This window comes from Chelonia mydas, chromosome 15 (genome assembly GCF_015237465.2).
Source record: "Chelonia mydas isolate rCheMyd1 chromosome 15, rCheMyd1.pri.v2, whole genome shotgun sequence".
Lineage (NCBI taxonomy): Eukaryota > Metazoa > Chordata > Testudines > Cheloniidae > Chelonia > Chelonia mydas.
The window spans coordinates 11,587,676-11,612,274 of NC_057856.1; the positions used below are offsets into that span (position 1 = coordinate 11,587,676).

The following is a 24,599-nucleotide window of genomic DNA, read 5'->3' on the forward strand; positions in this document are numbered from 1 at the left end:
TCGCTAAGTCCTGTATCCATCTCAATGATCATTTATAGCTGGAAGACTTATTTCCATATTAAGTGCAATAATGGGCTGATTTTTAGAGGTCCTGAGCACTTGCAGCTCCAGTTAGTTTCACTGGGATTTGTGAGTGCTCAGCACTTCTTAAAATCAGGCCATGAGGAACTTTCCGTTGAAAGACAATTTTATCTGATATGCATTTGTCATGGGGGAAACTTTTCCTATCTCCCTTCCTGCATGCTGTATAGGTAAACCACAGCAATAACAACATCTGGGCACACCTATGCTCTCCATCATTTTTTGGCATTGCAGATCACTGTCGTGGAAGCAAATCCATTGTATTAAATATTAGATGAGAAAGAGCAGCCTGCTTATAAAGAAGGCTGCTTCTGCTTCTCAGTAGTTTATGCAAAGAAAGCATGGGATCATTAGCAGTTTATTGTAATCAGATTTAAACATTTGGTTCAAATACAGCAGATTTATGTAACTTTAACTCAGACTCGTGACCTGTTGGATTAGGCCAGCAGCAACAGTTCTGGATAATATGTAGCTTGACCCCTTCATTTCTTTGTTTTCAGGGATTGGTGTAGATTTAGTGTGCATGGGGGAGCAACCACTGCATGCTGTTCCGCTCTTCAAGGTAACAGAATCTTGGCTCCCCTGAAAGTGCTGCTTATTATGAGACTAGTTGGACAAAACTCACAGTAATTATTGCACCTGTGAACTCTCTCTTCTTTTAGCTGCACAATCGCAGTGGTCCCGGAGATTCTCGCTTAGGAGATGACTACAATATTCCACACTGGATAAACCATAGGTAGGTGTGTTGTTAGGGTTATAGGTAAATATCAGCTAGCGCTGAGCCTTCATGCTGCATGTTCTTCTCCACTGACCTGCTGAAGTCTTCATTTCATTCCATGTTGTTAGTTTCTATGCGTTGTGACAGGGTCGGGCCAGACGGCTACAGGAGAGTAATAGAAGGCAGATATATTAGCCCCAGGCTAAGTAGGTCCCTTTTCCCTGGGTAAGGTAACAGGGAAGGTTCCAGAACAATCAGGAACCTTCTGGAGACCATTAAGACAGACAGGCTGATTAGAACACCTGCAGTCAATCAAGAAGCTGCTAGCATCAAGTAAGGCAGGCTAATCAGGGCACCTGGGTTTTAAAAAGGAGCTCACTTCAGTTTGTGGTGTGCATGTGAGGAGCTGGGAGCAAGAGGCACTAGGAGCTGAGAGTGAGAACGTGGACTGTTGGAGGACTGAGGGGTACAAGCATTATCAGACACCAGGAGGAAGGTCCTATGGTGAGGATAAAGAAGGTGTTGGGAGGAGGCCATGGGGAAGTAGCTCAGGGAGTTGTAGCTGTCGCACAGCTGTTCCAGGAGGCACTCTAGACAGCTGCATTCCACAGGGCCCTGAGCTGGAACCTGGAGTAGAGGGCGGGCCCAGGTTCCCCGCAAATCCTCCCAACTCGTGGTCAGACACAGGAGGCATTGACCTGGACTGTGCGTTCAGAAAAACGGCCAAGCTGAGGGCTGCCGTGAAGCTCCAAGGCGAGCAAATCTGCCAAGAAGCGCAAGACCCACCGAGGTAGAGGAGGAACTTTGTCACAGCATGCAAAGCACAAGTAAAGCAAAGTGCATACATACAAAATTTCGAAGGTTATAGAGCAACTTGTAAAGGAAGGAGTCTTGCTCTGAGGCTCCATGTCCAGCAGACTCATTTCTGTCTTTGAAGTTTGCTTAGGCAAATGCAGGAAGTTACGGAAATCAGAATGGACTAGTCAGATCACTTCAATCAACTCAGGAGTAAATCCTGAATAAGCTGTTACGGGTAAGGAAAATGGGTCTGATGTGGGTAAAGACTGGAGCAAGTATATGATCCTAGTGAAACACTGAGACCTATAGTGTGATGTTCTCAACCACCAGGCCATGGTATAGTTATATTTCATTATTTGAAGTATCTTTCTGTTAAGTACTCTGACCGTATTCTCTGTTTTCATAAGAGGCTGGGCCAGAGGTTGAATTATCCCCCCCCACACACGTGCACACATTCAACAATATCAATATAGCTGCTGCTAGTATAGGCAAGTTTCCTCTTCATGTCTTTGCATGCGTGCGTGTCTTGACCACTCACACAGATTGCTCATATTCTGTCCTTCCAAGTAGATTGATCTTCTCATCAGCTCTTTGCCTTATATGAAAGAGTGCTCTAGGACTTCTCATCTGAATCTTTTCTTACTGCAAGATGCACATTATCGCAAATAGTTGACTGGCTGCAAATTCAGATGGGAGCAGCTTATAAACAATTATGGTGAGATCATTAGGAGCTAAGTAAATTAGGGAGAGAGTCACCAATGGCACGTAGCATCACATCTTGCAAAAGTTAATGGACGTGAACAATTTTCTGGAGAAAGAGGAAGGAAATGAGAGAGTTCAATTGTTAGATTATTGAGGTGAACTGTGGGTTAAGTTGCATCTGAGAGTCTAAGGGTGGGGCCTTTATAGATTCCAACTTTTTCTTGAACTAAGGTGCTTTTGTAATCATCTATCCGAATCTTTCCTGGTGTCTACTTCATCTCTTTTCCAGAAAGAGCCTGGCTCAAAATTCTTCCCTTTTCCCAGTCTGTACAGGCAGAAAATAACCGAAACTCAACACTTTTATTTAAAATGCCTATTTCCTAAAAGTTAACTAAACAAGCTTATGTTTTTCCTTTCCAGTTTCTACACATCCAAAAGCCAGCTCCTATGTAACAGCTTCACCCCGCGGATTAAACTGGCAGGAAGGAAGGTAGGCTGGTTGCTGGGATCTCTTCCTGTCATCTGGACAAACTGTTGCCTCCTTAGCTGAGGCATGGTGTTCAGTGCTTGTCTTTTCCACAGTCCATACTAATTCAGTTGTGACCTAAAGGAACCCCTGCCTTCTTATCATTCAGAAATACTTGTAATTCTTTTTGGTGCCAGGCATCAAAGCCCACTACTAGCTCTGTCATAATTATTACATAATTATTACATTAGAAAGCCTCCGTCTATCTTGGGAGGGAGAAGGGACGCTGGGGAGGAGGAGGAAAAATGTCTCTGGGGGTTGTGACTGGGTGTCAAACTTCTGCATCACTGAGATGGTCTGGCTGCTTGATTTGAGTCAGCAGAATAAACCCTGCAGTCTGATACCAAGTCTTAAGTCTGACACTCCATCACTGTGGGGTCAAATTTCCTTAGAACATGCTAACCTGTTTTATTTTCTTTATCACGTTTCCTGTGTCTGCTCCTCCAGTTGCTGACAGAGAAAGTGAAAAATGGTCGAGACCCCTGTGAGTAATTCAGTACTGGAATGACCCAGTTGATTTAAAAAAACAATAAATGCTCTAACAAGCCAATGACACTGCAATGAAACCACTATTGATGGGATTGAAAAGGGGATAATTGTGGCAAAAGGCAGCAAAACAAGACTCATGTGTCCTGGGGTGCTGGTATAGGTGTCTAATCTGACTTCCTGGTATGTGATCAATGGGGTAGGTTCTTAGCCCTGACTGCTTGTCAATGGCTAGAGGAGATAGTGTCAAGTTGATGTATAGGCCTTGGCCCTCTAGCAGTATGGCTCGTGGGAAGGATGGGCCTTGACTGCCGTGCTTGAGTGCTGGCAATGCAGTATATACAGAATTACATAATCTCTGGGTTTTCATACTTCAATACCACCTTTTTTCAGGAATGTGCATGTGAACAGAAGGGGGAATTATTTTGTCCTTACACAAGAGGTCTTCTGCAAACTTGCACGACCTGATTTGGAGGTGATCACAACACCTCATAGAAATAGGAAGACTTGTCAGTGAATGACTGAATGTTAGGGAGGAGTTAATAGTGAGTCTAAATTGCTGATTCCCAGGTGATTGCTTTCCCAGTTGAGCTAATAGATCTGTTTCAGTTGTTCTATACACGAGACTCTTCTATGCGGTTCCTTACCATATATCTGGGGACAATTCCTTGTCTCTGAAGTGATAGCTGGCTGCTTATAATTTGTCCAGCAATCTCAGAGCTTAAACAGTAATTATAAATGAGACTCCAGAATTAAATGTTCTGTGTTCCAGCATTAGGGGCTCCTAAAGATGCTGAGAATGCCCTTCCCATTCAAGTTGATTATGATGGCTATGATGCCCAAGTGTTCAGACTGCCTGGCCCATCCCGAGCCCAGCGCTGTACCACTTTCAGGTAGGACACTTTTAAGCAAACTGATTCTGGTTCAGCTTCACCACTTCTGTGCGTTTGCTGATGTATAAAATGCTCTTGGGAAAGATGGGGAAGGCTGAACACCAAGAGCTTAAAACTTGTCTGAGAATAGTGTTTAGAACTAATATTTTTAGCTGGTATCAGTGACCTTCCTGCTGGTGGCCTTCCCATCATACTACTGTGAAGCCACACTAATGCTATGGGGGCAAGTAAAAGGAATAACTATCAATATATTTCCATCCAATTTAAATTTTGCTTGCTTGTTCAAACAGAAAAATTATTGTAGCCATTTCTCCTTTTCCTGTGCTCCTGTCAGATTTTGCAAGCTAAGCATGGTTAGGCTGGCTTCATACTTGGCTGACTTTAGAGGAACACATCGGAGTTGCTGGAAGTGGAAATGGTCATTCAGAGAGTGGTGCTCTGTCCTCTGAGATGATACCAAACAGGGTGGGTAGGGGGTGTAGAATCCCTGAACAACTGAAAGTGTTAATTTCTGGATGCAAATTGAAATAGAGCTATGACCATGGGGTCACTGAAAATTTGATAGGGTGTTCATCCTGATGTCCTGGCCAAATGCTTTTTTTGGCCAATTACATTCAATCCCCCTAAGTTCCTGGAGCAGTTTCACAAAAACGGGCCTAATGGGGCTGCTTCAGAGTGTCATCAGTTATATCTTTCCTTCAGGGCTTAGGAGGCATTATATAGGGGAGCTTTGTACACAAACATCTGCATACATGGATTCATTCCCTCATGTACTGAGCTGATCGAGCTCAGCTTGGAAAGATGCCAGTACCTTTTAAAGACCTTTAATTTAATTTTAAGGGCGCTCTAGAACTCCCTGGGCAGTCTGGTTTTCTAGCTATGTAGGGCTGGGCCTGGTTCTTTCCAAATTCTGTCAATGCCATGGCTGGATGAGTGGCTGCAGAACTGTGGGAGGTGCTGAGCAGGCTCCCTTTGGAGCACTGCTGCCTAGCTAGGAGATTTCTAGTGTTCGGTATCCTATGTTGTTGGATAACTATTTAATATGCTAGCTAGGGAAGGCAAATGTGCCATTGCACTCATATATTCAAAGATGGTGACACTAACCCTTTACCACTGGGCTTGGATTCAGCTATCAGTCTACAGGTTCCTGGATAAGTGGGAAGCTGTTGGATCCTCTTGATTTGCCCAGGAAGTGGGATTTCACTTCAGTGCTATTGAACCTATGTATCCTTCAGTAGGTCTGCGAGGGAGAGAGAGAGCCGCACCAGGAAGAGCTCTAGCTCTTATGATGTCTCGTCCAGCCCTTCTGTGCAGAGCCGCACCCTGCTCCCAGAGGAGGTGAGGAGCCAAGCTTCCGATGACAGCTCCCTGGGAAAGATCTCCAACATCTTGATGATCCCACGGCCTCATTTGCACCAATACGAAGTCAGCAGCTCCTTGGGCTACACCAGCACCCGAGGTCAGACTGAGGCACGAATGGAGATGGGGAAGTCCCTTCGCTGTGCCCATTGGTTGTGGGGTAGGAAGAGAGAGGTCCTGAGTTCATGTCAGTCACTTCCAGAGCAACACAGAGGGGGAGATTTTCGCATCAGCATTCATGTTACAGCTTTGGAAATGTGTTTATCAGCAATGCACACCTCTGCGCTCAGTACTGTCTCTCCCTTTATACTTGTCCAGTTCCCTTGTGTGTACTTATTGGCTCACCCTGTATAGGCACTGACACTGATCTGCCCAGTTTCCTTCCCTGTTAACATCTTCCTTTAAGAGATCTATATTCTTCTGTGACCCCTCCTACCTTTGGATCCTCTGTGATATGGATATGTGCAACTGATGTTCCATTTTCCAAGCCACTTATGAATCTGTATAATAGAATTGCTCTCAGCAGTGGGTCCTGCGGGACCCCCTTTATAACTCCTCTCCATGAGGATTTACTGTCATTAACTATAACTTTCTGGATCCTTCCTCCTGCCAGCTAACAGAGCCATTTTGCCATGTTAGCACTGGTGCCTGCCCTTTTTATTAATTTCATTCACTGACAGCATGTGGTACCTTCTCCTAAGCCCTGCTGAAATCTAGGTAAATTGCACTCTCTGTCCACCTTTCACCAGTACTTTGATGCTCTTTAGAAGAAATCAGTCTGATTTTTTTTTTTAACTCAATCTGCTCTTAATGAAGGCTGCTTATGCTTTCCTTTTCACTGAGGTCTTGCCATCTCATCTGACACCAGTATCTGCCCTGTGAAAGGAGTTGGACATGCTGGCCTGTAACAGCCGACTGTCCTATTAAAAATGTACTACTGCTTTTGCTGCTTAAGTTTTCCAGTACTTTCCCTATATCAAGCAATATATAAATCAAGATGATTGTATTTCAGATATTGCTTTACTTTTTAAGGAAGACCATCTGGGGGACTGGGCTGAGGAAGGGGGTCAAAGACTGTTTTCCCATTTCTACCACTGACCAACTATGTGACCTTAGGCAAGTCACTTCCCCTCTGAGTCTGTTTATCCACTGTAAACTATGGATAATTGATACTTACCTTTTGTAATGTACTTCATCATCTATAGATGGAAAGTGTTCTATAAGAGCTAGCTAGCTATCATTGGGCTCTTAAGAGTTCTGCAGTAGAGCCCACCTCCTCCTACTGAAGGATGTCAGTGTATGTCATCTTCTGTAATCTGGAAACTATCCCTCTTGCCTCACTAAACCTGATACAGGAGTGTCTGCCCCATATGGGTACGGTCTTAAGCCTCTTCTTTCCCCTTCACATTTTTTGCTATAACTATGCCCAGGATGTACTCTGTTAGCTCTTCCATTTCTGTTTCTGTCACACCTGTTTTCTTCTTTAATTGGATCTTTTGTTTTACTGCTTTTGGGAACTCTGTTTCGTTATTGAATATCCTCTTTCATTGTTGTTTGCAGTTTCCTCTGCACTCCACGCTTTTATTGCTTTGAGTTTCCTCTTGCATAGTCTGGACCTTTTTGTATTCTTAACTTCTTCACTGACTTTCTCTTAGGTGCCCTGTTTGCCTTTGTCTAAGACACTTCTTCTGTGTTCTCCAATCCTCAACGCTTCCTTGTCCTGCATACTTCATTTCTTTCCTTCATTTACACTTAATTCTAAATAAATGCTTTTGTGCTGTGCATCAGATAATAGTGACTTAATTGAGCTCACCAAGATCTTGTATCCTGTGGCGAAAGCATGCTCTAGTTTAATGATTCCTGCCACTTCTTTCAATGGTTGAAACTGCCCATTTTTTAAAAAATGGAGTACATAGATCTCCCCTTTGTCCCATCTCCTATAACTTCACTGCAGTTGCTCTCTTTAAATTTCTGCTTCATCATCAATATTTTGTTATAACTTGTAAGGAATGTTTAGAGTTCTGGGTGAGAACCCCCTGTTTATTATTGAAAAACAGGAAGAAATAACAGTTCTTCATGGCTTGTTTAAAAATTGCTTCCTCTCTGGCTTTCCTACTTTAATGCTTTTAAATGCAGAAAATCCTGGTTCTGTCTTGTCTGGACTCCCATTTATAGTGTAATTGCTGGATTAGTGCCATCTGCCTCCTTCAGCCTCCCTCTGCCCGTCCCCACTTGTCCTAGTGGCCCTTATTTTACTAAGTAGTGCACCCTCTTTTGTGTGGCTCGTTTGGTCTTCTGTTAACTGAAAATTGTGTTTTGCAGATGTCCTTGAGAATATGCTAGAGTCACAGCAACGAGACTCCAGTGCACCAGGGAGGTTTCATGTAGGCAGTGCAGAATCCATGCTGCACATTCGTCCTGGGGGGTATACACCACAGCGGGCATTAATAAATCCCTTTGCGCCATCCCGCATGCCCATGAAACTCACATCCAATAGGAGGCGTTGGATGCACACGTTTCCTGTGGGTGAGTCTTTGTTATAGTATGTTTTTTTGAAACTGTCAAAGCTTTTGAGCTTTAACATGGGGAGGGCACCGCTCTAGATAAGCTGGCAGAGTGAACTGTTCTGGTTTCCTGAGGTAGAATGCAGCACAATGGGGACTGAGCCAAGAACTGACACAACCTGATGCCCTATTGTCTCTTGGGAATGTTGTCATCTGCTGGTGTCTTCAGTGCTTGAATATCATGGAGCAAGTTTGTGGAAGATGGAGGATATGGAAGCCCAGAGTTCTCCTTTTTTGTTGTCTGCAGCAGATGGGAATTTCTGGTGGCCTTTACTAGACAGGAGATTCTGGAGGGGCCGTGACTGAGCTCAATAAGTGAATTATTATGGAAGTGCACACCTTTATGTTCCAGGTTTGAGATTCAAATTATGAACTATGCGCAGCTTTCCTTGAGTCTTGTAAAAAGGCCTTCCAAAAAGTATGTCTATGTATTTTAGAACAGGAATCTTCAGTTTTTTGATACCTCCTGCAGATTGAGAGGACTGTGTCTTACAAAATTTCTAAGGGACATTTTAGTGCTCCGTATCTATTAGTGGTGCTTCTGCTGTGGAGAAGGAGTTGGGGGTGAATTGGGGAAAACTAACGCAACAGGAGAAGATTGGGTGAGACTGATAAATATATAATTGGATAGGTCCATCAGGAGAAGCAATCCAGATCCACCACCAAACTCGTCAGAACATGGCAGAAATGCAGGGCAACGGGCAGCGGGATCTGACGCACTCCTCTGCTGAGCTGCTGGAGCTAGCCTACCATGAGGCAACTGGCAGGTAAGGCCGTCACCAAGTAAAGAAATTGATCTGAGTTTCAAAAAAAATGCGTCAAAGGCTAGCCACGTATGGGATAAAGAAAATAAAGGTTCAGGACATACATGTTTTGTAGCATGCAGCACCAGCGCTGTGTGCGTATGCCACAATTATTATGGTCAGGCATAAGGCCCCAGGAGCAAGCATGGGAAATAGGGTTTATTTTCGCTCAGTTCATTCATACTTAGGTTACTTCTTGCTGGCTCTCTGAGACCCACAATCATGCCAGTGTATCACCCCTGGGATCATCCAAGAAATGGCCATGGCAGGTGCCCCAGGCCTTCACTAACTGCCTTACTTCTTGGTGCAGGGAAGCAGTTGCTATCTCAAAAGCGGTAACTTGCCATTCCAGAGAAGTATATTTCGAGCATAGGGAAGAGCTTTGCCTTGTAGTACTGTTAAGCAATTTCAGCCCTCTTTTTCCCCACTACTGAGACCTGGTGAGAAATAAAATCGTGTTTGACAGGATAGGGAAATGTGAAAAATGCAAGGCAAGAGCTGGACTGCCTGTAAGAATGGCTACCTGTTCTTCAATTAAAGTTTTCTGTTTACCTACAGATCTCATTCAATGCACTAAACAGTATTGGGAGGTTACACAGACCTGTAGTATCAGCATAGTCACTGCATCTTGCTCCCTGCGAGAGCTAAATCATTCGTTAGTCACTATGTATATGATTTTTTTTTAAAGTTATTTCGGAAGTTAGCCTAGATCTAGTGATGGGTCTATCTGCTGAGCTGCACAGTTATCCTCCCACACTCCTCCCACGAAGGTATTCCCTTACTAGCTTTTTAGCTACATCTCTATTAACAAGGTCTTTATTATTTTCTGTATCCATGTTTTTCACTTTTTTCTCATTTAAAGTTTTTTTTTTTTAATGTTCAGTAACTTAATTACTTTAGAATTGTCATTAACTTAATCTCTTTCCTCCGTCATTAACTTTAATGGGTCTGTTTCCTTTCAAGCATTACTTTCTCTTATGTCTTTGTAAAAGTCCTTATTGTTTCCCTTTCATCTCTTGGCTGATATTAACTTTTACTTTTTGCTGCTCTGTCATTTCACTTCAAGCCCTAGCTGTGATTGACCCTCCTTTTTTTTGGTTTCCTCTCCCTTCTCTATTTCCAATACAGGGTTATTTCACTCTCCAATCTTTTAAGCAGTTTTTCAGGAAGTCACACTGGTTAATTCTTCTTCTTTGCAATTTTCTTTTCAAGACAAGTTTTAGTCTCACCTTTAAACAATGTTGTCTTTTACGATTCTCTAGCCTCCTCCCACTTACAATGGATTTTAATGTTCCCATTACACTACACTTACCAAGTTTTAGTTCCCAAATTTTGCTTTTTAAAAAAGAAATCTATTCATATGAAGCTTTTCCTTATATGTTAAATTATGATCACTAACATCAGGCTTTCCTACTCATACATTCTCAGTTGGTTCTTCCCTATTGAACATAAATAGATCCATGATAGATTTGGATCTGGTTGGAATTTCCATTTTTTAAAGTTGGACCTGTGCATAACATGGGAATCTTCTTCATCCTTGTTTAGCTGTATTTGTCTCCTAGTGGATGCGTGGGTAGCTAGTCATCCATGAAATCCATTATCCTGTGAGAAGACAGTATAGGTCACTGCCATAGATTGGGTACCAAATTATAGGGACCAATATTCTGCATTGGTACAGAATCTCCTAAGATCCTTCCAGGCCTGTCCTGATCCCTGTGTGTCGTATGGAGCATTGATTCACCAAAGGCTGAGCTTAGACCCCAGGTTGCTTTTGCATCTAAATTTTGATTAAAAGACTTGACCTAACTCTGAGAGGGGGTATTGTTTCTCTGTAATGAACCAATTTGTCAGCATCTTGTTCTCTCCAGGCACATCACTTCTCGTTGTCCAGGTGACAGCATCTCCTTCCTGAGCTTCGGTGGAATGAATGAGTTTTCAGGCAGTTTGGTCAGCACTAATGGTGCAGGTAATAAACAGTCAACAGAGCAGGCTTGGGGATTTTAAATAGAAGTATGAAAGGACTGGTGATATGGACCTACCAGAGGATGCTATGTAAGAGGATAACAGTCAGAAAGTAACAGAGCTAGGACCCATGGAACATGGGTGGGTCCAGGAGCTGTAGGGTACAGGTGATGAATAACACTAAGCACTTAATAGTTCCAAACTAATATATAACTGTACATTGAGAAATTAATGTCCATTATCCCCTCTTATTGTTTTGTATCTGTCTTTCCGCTCCTCTAGTTACATTTTATAAATTTCTTGGTATAGAAAAGATGTCCATTGTTTGTTCTTAACAAATACGCTTTTACAATGTGTTCAGTTGAAAGTAAGATAATCTGTTCCATTAACGCAAAATCTGGTGTCCAGACATGGGGGCAAAAAAAATGGAGCAAAATTTTCTCTAATGCTCCATGGTGTGCTTTACTGTGCTATACTATAATGCGTGTTCCCCTTCTTTGGGTTAAAGCAAAATGAATCTGAATATGTATTAAAATATCTGAGTTGCTTGTTTGAGATGATTCCATCTTTCTAATAATTCTCAGAGAATAAAGTCTGTGGTAATTAGTAGTGAGCTGTAGGCTTCAAGAGAAGTTGTAAATAGGGTTTTCCATTTTGAACTGTAGGTGCTGGGTTGCAGAGCTTTTTACAGCCTTTAAGGCCCAGATCCAACAAAACAGTTAAGCATGTGCCTATTTTAAGACAAGATTACATAATGTGATTAATTGCTTTTTTGGATTTGGACCTGTGTGAACAATTGGATGAGAATCTGTACTTGCGGAAATAAGATGCACTTTTAAACACTAAATTGCAGATTATTAGGAGTGTCTCTCTTATACTGAGACCCCAGTTACTGAAAATTTCTTCTGAATCTCTTAAAGCCAGTAAAACAAATTCGCCAAACTAAGCATTCTGTTGCAGTAACTGTCTGTCTGTGGCCTAACTTTTCAAAGTATCATCTACTGCAGGGGTAGGCAACCTATGGCACACATGCCAAAGGTGGCACACGTGCTGTTTTTCAGGGGCACTCGCACTGCCCGGGTCCTGGCCACCGGTCCGGGGGGCTCTGCATTTTAATTTAATTTTAAATGAAGCTTCTTAAACATTTTAAAAACCTTATTTACTTTACATACAACAATAGTTTAGTTCTATATTATAGACTTATAGAAAGAGACCTTCTAAAAACGTTAAAATGTATTACTGGTACGCGAAACCTTAAATTAGAGTGAATAAATGAAGACTTGGCACACCACTTCTGAAAGGTTGCTGACCCCGATCTACTACTGAGATGAAACGTGATAAATGGTAGAATTTTCCAACACTTCGAATGGAGTATTTTAGACTCCCCTTGTTCTCTTCTTCTTTCTAATTTCACAGGTTAATTTTGAGTTTTTGCCTTCCAATGTACAGTTTGATTTTTGCACTTATTACACACATCCCTCCACACAATACAGTGTCTGAAACAATTTGCTAGCAAACTTACTGCCAATAACATTTGTTTGCATCTATAATTGTGTGGAAATCCATATCAGTTAACTAGTCACTGTAAAGTTATTTCTATTTCATGTCCTTCCCTGGGTTTCATTTGAACATGGTTAATATTCGTACCTTACTTTTATATCTTCCAAGTTGATTTAATTTTTTTGTTTTGGTAGTTGTTGGATTGCACCTCAAATACTGTATATAATTTGTGCAACATGAATGCATGGAATATATAATTTTTCCTAGTAATAAAAATGTTTTCCTTCTTCAACTGTATTGTTTTGAGAAGCCTCAAAACCTCTGTAACAGCCACTACATATGTGATTTATAGGCAAAATTATGTCTATAGTTATCATGCTTCTTAAAAGTCCCTATTAGCATCTCTTCATAACTGAACTCTCTAATGAGCTGAAGCCACTACTGCACGGCTGTGTCTCCAGCCTATATCTTTCCATTTCCTATGGCATGAGCCATCTATGATTCAGAACAGATCTTTCCAACACATCAGGGCATCATTCTCCTGCCTACAGTATAGTTCATCCAGGTATTGCAACATGTGCCTCTTTAGTAAAAAAATTACCCCAACTATTTACGTTGGCATTCAACATGTTATCTGTATTGTCCAGCAGATGCCAGATGGCAGTTTAGAGAAAACAAGTCTTACTGCATTTTCCTAAGTGGATGGCGGATGTCATTAATGGGTTTGACGTAAGATTAATGGCAACTTGTCCTTGCCTCCTCTTCTGATTTCCTGCCATCATCATGGAATCAAAACCCCATCCGTTCTTACAGTAATTGCTATATAATGTAGAGAACATGATTTTCTTGGATATTCACTCATTGGATAAAATAGTGGGTTCCAACTTTATAAAATCAGCCCCTTTGAATATTTAGAAACTGTGCCAAGTATGTGTTCTCCAAGTTAGCTGAACTGTAAATCCATTTCATATCGTTAACACGATAGTTAAGATGTTAAACACAAAGGTTTAAATTCTGCAGTCAGTTGCATTAGCATAAATCCATAGTAACTCAGTTTAACTCAATGTTAGTTTTGATTAAGTCTAGCACAGAGGAAAACTTGGCTCAAAATCTGAAAATGCCCACAAGAGTTGTAATTTTTCCCTCTTGATCATGGGTAATTGTCTCTTTTCCCCTTTATGTTAGAATGGTGCAGACAAGTACAGTTTATATATTGAAAAATAATGAATGTCCATATTTTCAGCACCTTGATTACTTTTATTATCCACCAATATTCTCCACTTAAAAATATTTTAGCAGGGGTTTTTTTTGTTTCCCCCCCCCCCCCCCCCCCCAGATATAATCTATTGCAATAATCCTTAGCAGGTTATTGCTTTCCAAATTTCCAGCTCAGTAAGTGCCAAGGCAGCCAGGTAGAGCTATACTGGCTGAATCCAAAGGACCGTCTGTGTGGTTTTTTTCTCAGAAAGCCATGTACACTGGTAGTCTGTGTCTAAAACATCTGGGCTATCTTGAATCCCCATAATCTATTCTGATAAATTATTTGAACTCTATAGTAAATCTTATTTTTCCTCTTTTTGCTATATAAATATTTCTGTTGAAGTTTCCATTGTTTGTTTTTACTAACTTTAGCACCTTCCTCGATACATTCTATATGTATTAATTCTTCTCACTTTTTTCCCTCAAGTAAGAAAAAAATCTAATCAGAAGCATCCTGCTTGTTCAAAAAAAGTGCCCAATTTAGGAAAAAATTTAGGAAAAAAAAGCCTTTAAATGTAAAATCTAGAGGTTAGCAAGCTAAATAATTATGAGTAACTCTCAATTATTTTGTATTGCAAGCGTTTATAAAGGTGCCCATCACCATGGTATCCATTTTAGTACTGGACCACTTTAATTGAATTTAAAGATGGTGGCTTTGTATGTGTTGGCTGTATTTACATATTTTATGTTATGCGGTGCCCTGAATATCTTGGGGGTGGGGAGAGGCATTATATAATTACTTTGAGCTTTACGCACATTTGTCTGAATCCCTCTTGGAGGGAAGAGGAATGAATGTTATGCACAAATGATTATTTGTAATAAAATACATGTCTGCCTCTCATAGGGATGAACCTCAGAACGCAGAACAAAGATTCATTGGAAGATGTTGTTTCAACCTCTCTGGATCCAAGTAAGCAGGAGGGGAGGGTTGGGCAGGAGGCCTGTGTAAACATGGGCTGGGGTGTGTACACGTGCTAAGGCATTAGGGTTGGTGAGCAAGGAGTTGGGAAGGCCTGGTCTACACTTAAAAATTAGACTGATATAGCTATGTTGCTAAGGGCTGTGAAAAACATCATGCCCTGATCGCTGTAGTTAGGTTGACCTAACCCTCTCTGTAAAGAGGGCTAGGTCAACAGAAGAATTCTCCCATTGACCTAATTACCACCTCTCGGAGAGAGTTTTCCATCAGTGTAGTTAATATAACTTCACTGATGGAAAAACCGCTTCCGTTGATGCAGTATTAAACTACAGCACTGCAGCTGTAGTGTTATGCCCTGAGTATGTGGCAGCAGTCGGGTTTACAGTCTGCTTCCCTGTCATTGTCAGTGGCTCTCCGTAGAGCCCTTATATACTGTGGCTTTACTTGTTCCTGTCTAAGAATTCATTAAATCAATAGCTGTATCATTTCCTGAATTCGTCCTCTGCCCATAATTTTTACATAAAGAGCTTAAGAGGCTGTTGGACTCTCCTGTGTCTGCTTCTGAACCATAAAGGTTCTGTTTGGTTCAGCTGGACAATCTAATGACAGAACAGGAAAGCCAGCATTTTATGTACAAGATACCTTTTACTGAAGCTTACATGCTTCTATCTATTACAAGAGTGAGGGCATGGCTCTGCTTCAGAGAACATTTCTTGCAACAGTCTGTCTTGTATCAGTTCCTTGCAACAATATTTCCCCCCTCATTAATGTTAAAATAAAATTTTTGAGGTAAAGCGAAACAGTTTTGTCAATGAGATCTGTGCAACAATGATTTTTGTAACAGTAATCACCAAGAGCTCTTAGGGCAGGTTGATTCAGGCATCCCTGGACAGATGATTGATGTAGATTATTTGATGTTGAATTATCTGTGTTTTTAGATCTCCAGAATCTTACAATAGCAGCCTAAATTTAAAGGGTTGGGGGGGAAAGCAGGTTACAAGATACTATTTTTCCTTTCTTCCCACCTCTTCTGGCTGTCTTCTATTTTTATAACTGTAGAAATGTTCTCTTTTCTGCTGTTGTATGCTACCTGTTCCAGAAACAGGCTGTCATTCTTTCCCTCACCAACCTCTCCTACAATCATCCAGGAGGAGGAGCTGGTCTGATTTGCTTGTCCGGACTTGGAATGTTGATTTTTTTCTTTTATATGTTTAATAATATGAGATTGCACTTGATCTGCAGTAACCTCAGCAGCTATTTCAGCTCTAGCTTACAATCAACAGATAATTTAAGGTATTAACTTTGAATCCCATTTGCATGATGGGATTGAATTAGCATGTGCACTGCATTGTTTAACAAACTGTGTCTTTCTCTCCCTCCCCTTTTCTCTCTTACTTGCCTTCTTTCCCTCCCCATCCAACCCACTGGTGACTTTCATTCATATCTTACACTTATCTTTCTTTCCAACTTTCCTCTGTTCACACATCCTTCTTCTCCCTCCCCACCCCTAATTTTTCATGTGTGACCACACGTGCCCCCATTGTCTGCTCCCCATGATGCAACGAGGCAGTTCTGACACTGTCTGCTCCCCCCGTAGTGCCAGGCTTCTGTTGTACAGTTGGGGTGGACTGGAAATCTCTCACTACTCCGGCATGCCTTCCTCTCACCACGGACTACTTCCCAGACCGCCAGAGCTTGCAGAATGACTACACTGAGGGCTGCTATGATCTGCTCCCAGAAGCTGACATCGACAGGTTTGTGCCAACACTTCCTCTAGTACAGTCTCTTGCATTGAACTGAAAGGTTCCAGATAATCCCAGGCAGGGATAATCTGGTGGAAGATGAACATTTTGTGCCTTTCATACAATATATAGAGTTGCCAACATGGTTGGCAGTGGAATAGATAGCCTTTCTCTCTAGATGACAGCTTTGCACCTTGTCCACTGGTAACATCTGTCCATTTTGCCTCCCTCTGGATGTTTGTTAGAAATTAGTTTGGGTACAAAACTTGACATGGTTGGTTGTTTTAAAAAAATACAACCCCCACATTTCTTGTGATAAATGTCCTGGAATACCGAGTATCTCTTTTAAAAAAAAAAAAAAAATACTGCTTCTCCACCCCCTTTCCAGAGATGCTTTGTTGGGAGAATTTTGGAAGGAACGTGGTGTGATAAACCAAAAGACACTCTGAGATTCTCTTGCAACTCTGCAGTAGCCACCAGATACCAGAACACACTTCCCAAAACCATGCATCTTCCTTTCAACATCTCTGAAACTTCCCACCAACTGTGAAGTAACAAAACAGAGCTATGTTGACTACTGCCCTGTTAGGGAGGAATAAAACCTCTCACATGAGAGACTGAAATCTTACACTTTAGGCACTTAGAAGGTATAATAAATGGCAGCATTAAAGTCAATTAATCTGCTTGGAGAAATGTCTGCCCCTCTAAGAGCAGGATACCAGTGTTCAGGAGAAGAAGGGGATAATAGGGGCTGTTGGCTACAGCACAGCACCGGGAGTGAGGGCTTCTGGGTTTTATTCTCAGCTCTCCTGCTGATTGGCAATGATGAGCCAGTCTTTTAATCTCTTTGTGCTTTAAATTGCCCCTTTCTGAGGAAGGAAAGTATTCTCCCCTTTTTAAAGGTGTTTGAGTTTTAATTCACGTTACTGAGCTGCTGTGAGACTTTCTGATGGAAAGTCTTATAGAAGTGAATATCATTGTGAATATATTTGCTATATAGTACGAGTGCTGAAAAATACAACTGTCAGATGTTTAACGGCTGCTGTTGTAAATAAATCTTGATGGTCAGAATGCCTCTTATTCTCACTAGCTTCAAAATTGTTTGCAAAATGCCAGCTACTATTTCCAGACAGTTTGGTAATATCCATCCCCATGAACTGTTGATAGAAGCGATAGAAATGCAACTGTCTTACATCCTGATCTTGCAAGTCGATCTGTGCAGGCACAAGGCTCCACCTGTGCAGATTCCACTGCGGTAACAGGGCCTCAACTGGGAAAAGTGGAAACAAGAGCAGCTGTGTGGTCAGTTCATTATGCTGATTGTTCTTGTGATTAACCCCTTGTGCTCAGGAGAGATGAGGAAGGTGTGCAGATGACAGCTCAACAAGTGTTTGAGGAGTTCATTTGTCAGCGTCTTATGCAAGGATATCAAATCATTGTGCATCCCAAACCACAGAAACCAGCTACCACTGTACCACCCCCTCTAAGCAGCAGCCCCCTCTACAGCCGAGGTGAGCGTCACCTGCTTTGTAGCTCCTTTTCTCCACAATAAATTCTGTCCTGTCTTTCCTTCACTCCTCTTCCCCCAACAGCCTCCGCGGTCATCAGGAGTAAGAGCTGATGGTAACCCTCCCTCTCACTGTGACTCATTCTTTCTCTTCATATTTTACTTTGTCTTCTGTGATTGGTTACTTGGAGGGAGAGATTTCCAGTTGTTTGTTTTAATAAAAAAAAAACAACCCCCGTATTTCTTGTGATACATGTCCTGGAATACTCCACTGCAGACAATGGAGAGTCAGCTGTGACTGCAGGAGATGGATATGGGGTTGTGGTAGGGAGGGGATTGCAGAGTGTATCCAGGAGAACAGTTCTGACCTCTATTTGGAGACTTATAAAAAATGGGCCCTGTACCCACTGGGGTTTGAAACATGTAGGTGAGCCAGTTTAACATAGTTCAGGCTAACACAGGTTTAAATACAGTTTGCCTAGTCACTGTTGAACAGGTACAGCTATTTCTGAAACTTTTTTTTTTCTCCAGTTTTAGTCTAGAATAAGTCTTTTTTGAAACATGACTTAAAAATGGCTGTGTCCAGTCCAGAGTGGGCATGGTTAGCCAGAACTGTCTTAAAACCATATTTCCGCTAACGCAGTTTAATACCCAGTGTAGATGGGCTCTAGATTATGTGGGGGAATGCGGTCCCACTTCCCTGTGTTGGAATCACAGTCTAAGTGCAGGCTTTGATTTAAAATTTTGTTAATGATGATGTCTTTTGGACAAAGTTAAAGTAAGGGGAGGCTTGAGGGAGGTGAACGTGTGAGGGTAGGAACTAGAACTATTACCCTTCTTGGTTTTGGGTGGGAAGCAGAGGCTTAAATGGTGAGACTCGTTTGGAAAAACAACACATTAAGGGGTTAGCTCCAGGAATGAAGCACAGAGAAGGATGGAAAATGATGTTGAAATTACCAGCCCATCAGTTAGGTGCACAACACTTCCTGCAGCATGTCTACTGCTGATCTTGCTGAGCAAGCCTTCCTCAAAGAAACAGTATTAAAGATGATGCTTGGTTTAAATTGTGTTTGGAAGCTCATTCATGGAATATTACAGTATAGGTGCAGTTTGTGCAACAAAGCTGTGACTATTAACATAGGTTAACAGAAAGATGTTCTCTTTATGCATTACTTATAGGCCTTGTATCACGAAACCAACCTGAGGAGGAAGATCAGTATTGGCTGAGCATGGGCCGCACGTTCCACAAAGTCATCTTAAAGGACAAAATAATTACTGTCACTCGATACCTGCCAAAGTGAGTATCTCTCCACTCAAGTAAGTTAGCACCACCTGTCCAGCAGACTTGCTGTCTCCTCCTACCTGTACTTGCTTGGATGACTGTATTCTGTGCCTTTTGTTACAAGGAGGAGCTGCCGTTGATAGTGTCAGGATTGGTGAGGCTAGCTTTGTCTTTTGTCAGGTATCCATATGAATCTGCTCAGATAAACTACACCTACAGCTTGTGCCCTTCGCACTCTGACTCTGAATTTGTCTCCTGCTGGGTCGAGTTCTCCCATGAGCGGCTGGAAGAGTACAAGTGGAATTACTTGGATCAGTATATCTGCTCCGCTGGCTCTGAAGACTTCAGGTGAGAGATCTCATTTTCCATCCTAAATGCTCTTTGTCCTATGTTTTTGTTGTTTTTTTTTTCTTTTTTCCTTTTGATCTACAATTGATCCAACATTTTTCTCCGTAAAGACTTGAATAGCTCTGGTGACATGGTACTTGAGGGAACGTTTGACCTGCTTTCATTATATAATAATGTCTTCTGCAATTTCCACAGTATGCATCCGATGAAGTGAGCTGTAGCTCACGAAAGCTTATGCTCAAATAAATTGGTTAGTCTCTAAGGTGCCACAAGTACTCCTTTTCTTTCATTGATATGCTATTAGCAGCTCTGTTACCTTGTTTGAATTTTACATAGCACCATTTTTGCATTGCCTGATTTTGGTGCAAAGTCTCACGCATGCTGGTATTTGTGATCTATTTTTTACCCTCCTTCATCCCCCGGGCATGCAAAGAAGTATGATGATGTTTTGTCATCCTTGGAGAGTTTCCCTAACTTCTCATTCATTTCTAGATACAATTCAAATTTTCCTTCCTTAGTTTTTAAAGCCTTCTGTGGACTTGCTCAAGTCACAGACCTTGCTTGACTCTACTCCGTCCCTCTGTCTACTTTAAAACTGGCCTTCTCTTTGTCCCTTCACAGAGTATCCCCAAAGGTGATGAGCGCCTTTTCTTCTATATCGTCTATCAAGTGAACCCACCTCCTTGTATCTTTCCATCTCATTTCAAGTCTCAGCTGAAATCCTCTGTGCCTTAGCCTGTATATCTTAAATTTATTTTCCTTTGCTTTTTACAGTAAAACCTTGTTACGGCATTGCCTAATGGGTTACATTAAAAGTGAGGGTTCGTGTGACATTATCAACCTGGAAATTAGTTTTTCTGTACTGGTTTCAACATGCTTGCATCCTACTGAATGCCCCATCACATGTAGGACATTTGATGCTTAATGGCACAGCCATGAGATCCATTAAAACCATGGATGCAAGCTAGTATTAACTCCGTTAATTAAAGTGGGAGTGCAGTGGGGACCTGGTGATCTTTGCAGATGTAACTCAGAGATATTGTCATCTACTTGTTGGACTCTAAGCAAGCTGGCACACAGCTATGTTGTATAGAATCTCTCATTCACAGCTGTGATGTATGCTGTACCGTCTGCTTTTTTTTATTTGTCCACTGTGTTCCTTCCTCCAGCCTTATTGAGTCACTGAAATTCTGGAGGACGCGCTTTCTGCTGCTCCCAGCCTGCATCAGTGCCACAAAGCGGATTACAGAAGGTGAAGCACACTGTGATGTGTATGGAGACAAGCCCCGCTCTGATGAAGAGGAATGGCAGCTCTTGGATGGCTTCATCCGCTTTGTGGAGGGTTTGAATCGCATTCGTCGGCGCCATCGATCAGACCGGATGATCAGGGTGAGTCGCTGTTGTAACTAAACCTTAGTGGGGTGAGAGCCTGAATTTTTGAAGCATTTCTAGCCCTCTAGTGACCTTCCCAATTGACTGGCATTGCAGTAAGCAGTGCTGTACTGTACACTAAGCCTGTTGGCTGCATTGCTTTCTGCTCAGAGACAGTCTATTGCTGAAACAAGACTGATATTTGGGAACCACCATCCACTGAAGGACTCTTGCACTGCTTTGTACTGTGGCAATGGTGAATGTGGGGGCATTGTGCATCCTGCTTCTAAGGGAATGATGCTTGGGAGATCCCTGTTCTCGATGGAATGGAACAATTTACTTTTCCGAACTGAGCAGGCTGAGTGCTGAACTGAGCAGCTCGAGTGGAGGAAGTGATACAGGTTGGTGTATCCGTTGTCTATAATTGTACTTTGAGAATCACCAAATATCCAGTACTATTAGTTATTGTTTGCAAGTGTATGAAATTCACCCAAAGAGTCCTGTGCTGCTTCGGAGGTGTATAAGTGAAGGAGGGTATGTTTAGTAACTTTACTAGTTCAGGGCAGTCTAATTATTTTTCCTGTCTTAGGTTTTGTCTGAAAGGGGGAGAATGACCCACTTACCTATTTCAGAATAACTCGCTTGTGTGGAGATACTGTTCTGGAATAAATTCTGAAATAATTACTCCATTTTGTGAGCACAGTAATTATTCCAGAACAAAGTCACTTTTATTTTGGAAAAGTGTCCCTATGGGGAGCTATTCTAGTCAGTTTCCCCGTGTAGAGAAGCCCTTGCTCTTTTGTTAGGTGCTGTCTCCAAAATATTATCACTGTTATAAGGTCTGACTTTATTGTTGTTCAGCTGAACCTTGAAGACCTTGACTCATTGTTTCCTCTTCTGTTCCTTTTTGCTTAGAAAGGGGCTGCTATGAAAGGCTTGCAGTTGGCTGGCCCAATCTCCACTCACTCTCTGGAGCCTTCTGGGCCGCCTGTTGGGAAGAAGGGAACCTCGGCCCTCTCAGCCCTGTTGGAAATGGAAGCCAGTCAGAAGTGAGTCTCAACACTTAAGTTAATAAACACCCTTATCCCAGAGCACCCACCTGGCACGGGCTCAGCACATTGGGGAATTTATCATCAAACAAAGGGAACACCTCAGATTTTGCTCCCTGAGAGGAGTTACAATGGTGGGGAAATGCCATTCCTTTCAGTAGGACTGGGTATGTTACATCTGTACAAGTGCAAGGGTAGCAAAGAGATAAGATTATATTAGTAGCTTACAAGGAGATCATCACCATGGTATCTTGGTGCATCACACATGAAACATGTTTGTACCACTTGCTATGGGCAGCAATTCTGTCCCTACCCCTGAATTAATCACCTACCCACTATGAGCAAAATAAGGAAAGTGGAGAGAGTGGTAAGGAAGTGCCTTCGTTTAGATCCACCCAGCAAAGTCTTGGCTAAAAAGATGAGCCTTGCACCAGGCTCTGAAGGATGACCATCTCTGGCACTGACAGTTCAGAGGGAATGAGCTCCACATTTGAGATCCTCCCCTCCAGCTGCTAGGATACAGCACAGTCAGTATAGCATTACTTTGTACAGAATTGTTCATAAAACGTTTGGGGATATGGTTTGTAGAGTCCAGTAATATGTCATTAACATCCTTGAGTTATAACATCAGACATCAGCAGGTCTCTCAACTACACTCACATTCCAGTAATGGAGTTCATGTTCATGCTTGTTTATATCCATTAGCTATTGCATATCTCAAGGAGGTAACACATCACTGTTTCCTTTCTATTACTGTTCTGAGGGTATTAAACATCATATGTAATGTGTGTGATGTATTAAGACTAAGCCAGCAGGAAGGCTGTACCAATGTCAGTGCAAACAGAACTATTTCCAGACCGTTGCTGAAGACACCCTGCTTCCAATCCAGTTGTGCCCATTTAGGACTGACAGCAATAGCTCCTCAGATGATCTAGTCTATTGAAATGGTGTGTGGGAGAGAGGCAGTCTCTAAGCTAACCAGATCCCAAACTGTAGAGATCTTTATGGATTAAAACCAAGATCTTTAATGACACAACGAGTTTATTTTGAATCTCCTGATTAATGTTGTTAGAATATTCAAAATCTTCATTATGAACTAAAACACTTCAGAGGAGGTGGCCGGACAGTTACTTCAACTCAGGAAATATAACGTACAGGGAGGAAAGAGACTAAACAGGGAATCGCTGGTATGATTCCAAATTCCACTTTGTGATCACACAAGAGTCTGCTTTGCTCTCAGTGCTGTGGGTGGATTTGAGAGTAAGTCCCATTATCACAGACATTCTAACTCCTTGTTAACGCCCACTCGTGCTAATCAGTTTTACACACACACTCGAATGCACCTTCCCACACGAGGAGAGAATTGATTCAAGTCCTTGAGCAGGTGACACCAGTAGGGAGATGAGTCTTGCAGAAGGATTTTTGAAGCCACAGTTCATACACTGTAGGATACGCTGCTGGTTAATTATGTTTGTGCATTAGCTTTGTGAGCTGCCTTCCCTCTCTATTGGAATACCTTCAGTGTATTTGGTTTTCTGATGCAAGACTAAAGCCTCGTCCGCACCTGAGATTTCAGCCACCAGTGTAGCTGCACTAATGCAAACCCTCTAGAATAGACATGTCTTGCACTGGTCCAATGTGATTGATATTGGTGCATCTTAGAAACTGAGCTACCTTGTTTTAAATCATGTCTACACTAAAGATTAGGTATGGGTGTGGATGCACTGGTAGCTAACAACTCAGTATAAGCAAGCTTCAAACCTCCTAGGGTATGTCTACACTACGAAATTAAGTCGAATTTATAGAAGTCGGTTTTGGAGAAAGCGTTTTTATACAGTCGATTGTGTCGTCCCCCCGTCCCCCCCCCCACATAAATGCTCTAAGTGCATGTAGTTGGCAGAATGTGTCCACAGTACCGAGGCAACCGTCGACTTCTGGAGCGTTGCACTGTGGGTAGCTATCCCACAGTTCCCGCAGTCTCTGCCGCCCATTTGAATTCTGGGTAAAAAATCCCAGTGCCTGATGGGGCTAAAACATTGTCGCGGGTGGTTCTGGGTACATATCGTCAGGCCCCCGTTTCCTTCCTCCTTCCATGAAAGCAAGGGCAGACAATCGTTTTGCGCCTTTTTTCTTGAGTTACCTGTGCAGATGCCATACCACGGCAAGCATGGAGCTCACTCGGCTAACCGTCACCCTATGTGTCCTGGGTGCTGGCAGACGCGGCACTGCATTGCTACACAGAAGCAGTTTATTGCCTTTTGGCAGCAGACAGTGCAGTATGACTGGTAGCCGACGTAGTCCTGGGTGCTCTTTTAACCGACCTCGGTGAGGCTAGGGGCGCCTGGGCAAACATGGGAGTGACTCAGCCAGGTCATTTCCCTTTTAAGTTTCGCCGGGAAAGGTACATGACGCTCGCATCTTCAGGAACTCTGGTCTGTTTCAAAAGCTGCAGGAAGGGACTTTATTCCCAGACCAGAAAATAACCGTTGGGGATGTTGAAATGCCTATAATTATCCTTGGGGACCCAGCCTACCCCTTAATGCCATGGCTCATGAAGCCATATACAGGCAGCCTGGACAACTACAGGCTGAGCAAGTGCAGAATAGTGGTAGAATGTGCATTTGGATGTTTAAAAGCGCGCTGGTGCAGTTTACTGACTCGGTTAGACCTCAGCAAAACCAATATTCCCACTGTTATTACTGGTTGCTGCGCGCTCCACAATATCTGTG

General features: G+C 42.4%; 1 protein-coding gene across 34 annotated transcripts in view; it reads left to right on the forward strand.

The window, feature by feature from the left end:
- DEPDC5 (DEP domain containing 5, GATOR1 subcomplex subunit) overlaps nt 1–24,599 on the forward strand; it is a 64,399-nt gene that overhangs the window by 15,912 nt on the left and 23,888 nt on the right. For 13 of the 34 annotated variants that reach the window (XR_005222340.2, XM_037878374.2, XM_043529816.1 and 10 more), the window contains 16 exons: nt 582–643; nt 744–817; nt 2,720–2,789; nt 3,273–3,309; nt 4,084–4,204; nt 5,440–5,723; nt 7,886–8,089; nt 8,759–8,894; nt 10,799–10,896; nt 14,497–14,562; nt 16,142–16,325; nt 17,664–17,824; nt 19,000–19,117; nt 19,283–19,450; nt 20,620–20,839; nt 21,737–21,870. Coding sequence is in view for 33 of the 34 variants with exons in the window: in XM_037878374.2 (XP_037734302.1) it covers nt 582–643; nt 744–817; nt 2,720–2,789; nt 3,273–3,309; nt 4,084–4,204; nt 5,440–5,723; nt 7,886–8,089; nt 8,759–8,894; nt 10,799–10,896; nt 14,497–14,562; nt 16,142–16,325; nt 17,664–17,824; nt 19,000–19,117; nt 19,283–19,450; nt 20,620–20,839; nt 21,737–21,870 (2,137 nt within the window). In the remaining variant the exon portion in view is untranslated. The remainder of the gene's footprint in view (nt 1–581; nt 644–743; nt 818–2,719; nt 2,790–3,272; nt 3,310–4,083; nt 4,205–5,439; nt 5,724–7,885; nt 8,090–8,758; nt 8,895–10,798; nt 10,897–14,496; nt 14,563–16,141; nt 16,326–17,663; nt 17,825–18,999; nt 19,118–19,282; nt 19,451–20,619; nt 20,840–21,736; nt 21,871–24,599) is intronic. The other 21 variants (XM_043529801.1, XM_043529807.1, XM_043529809.1 and 18 more) reach the window with 6 other exon arrangements.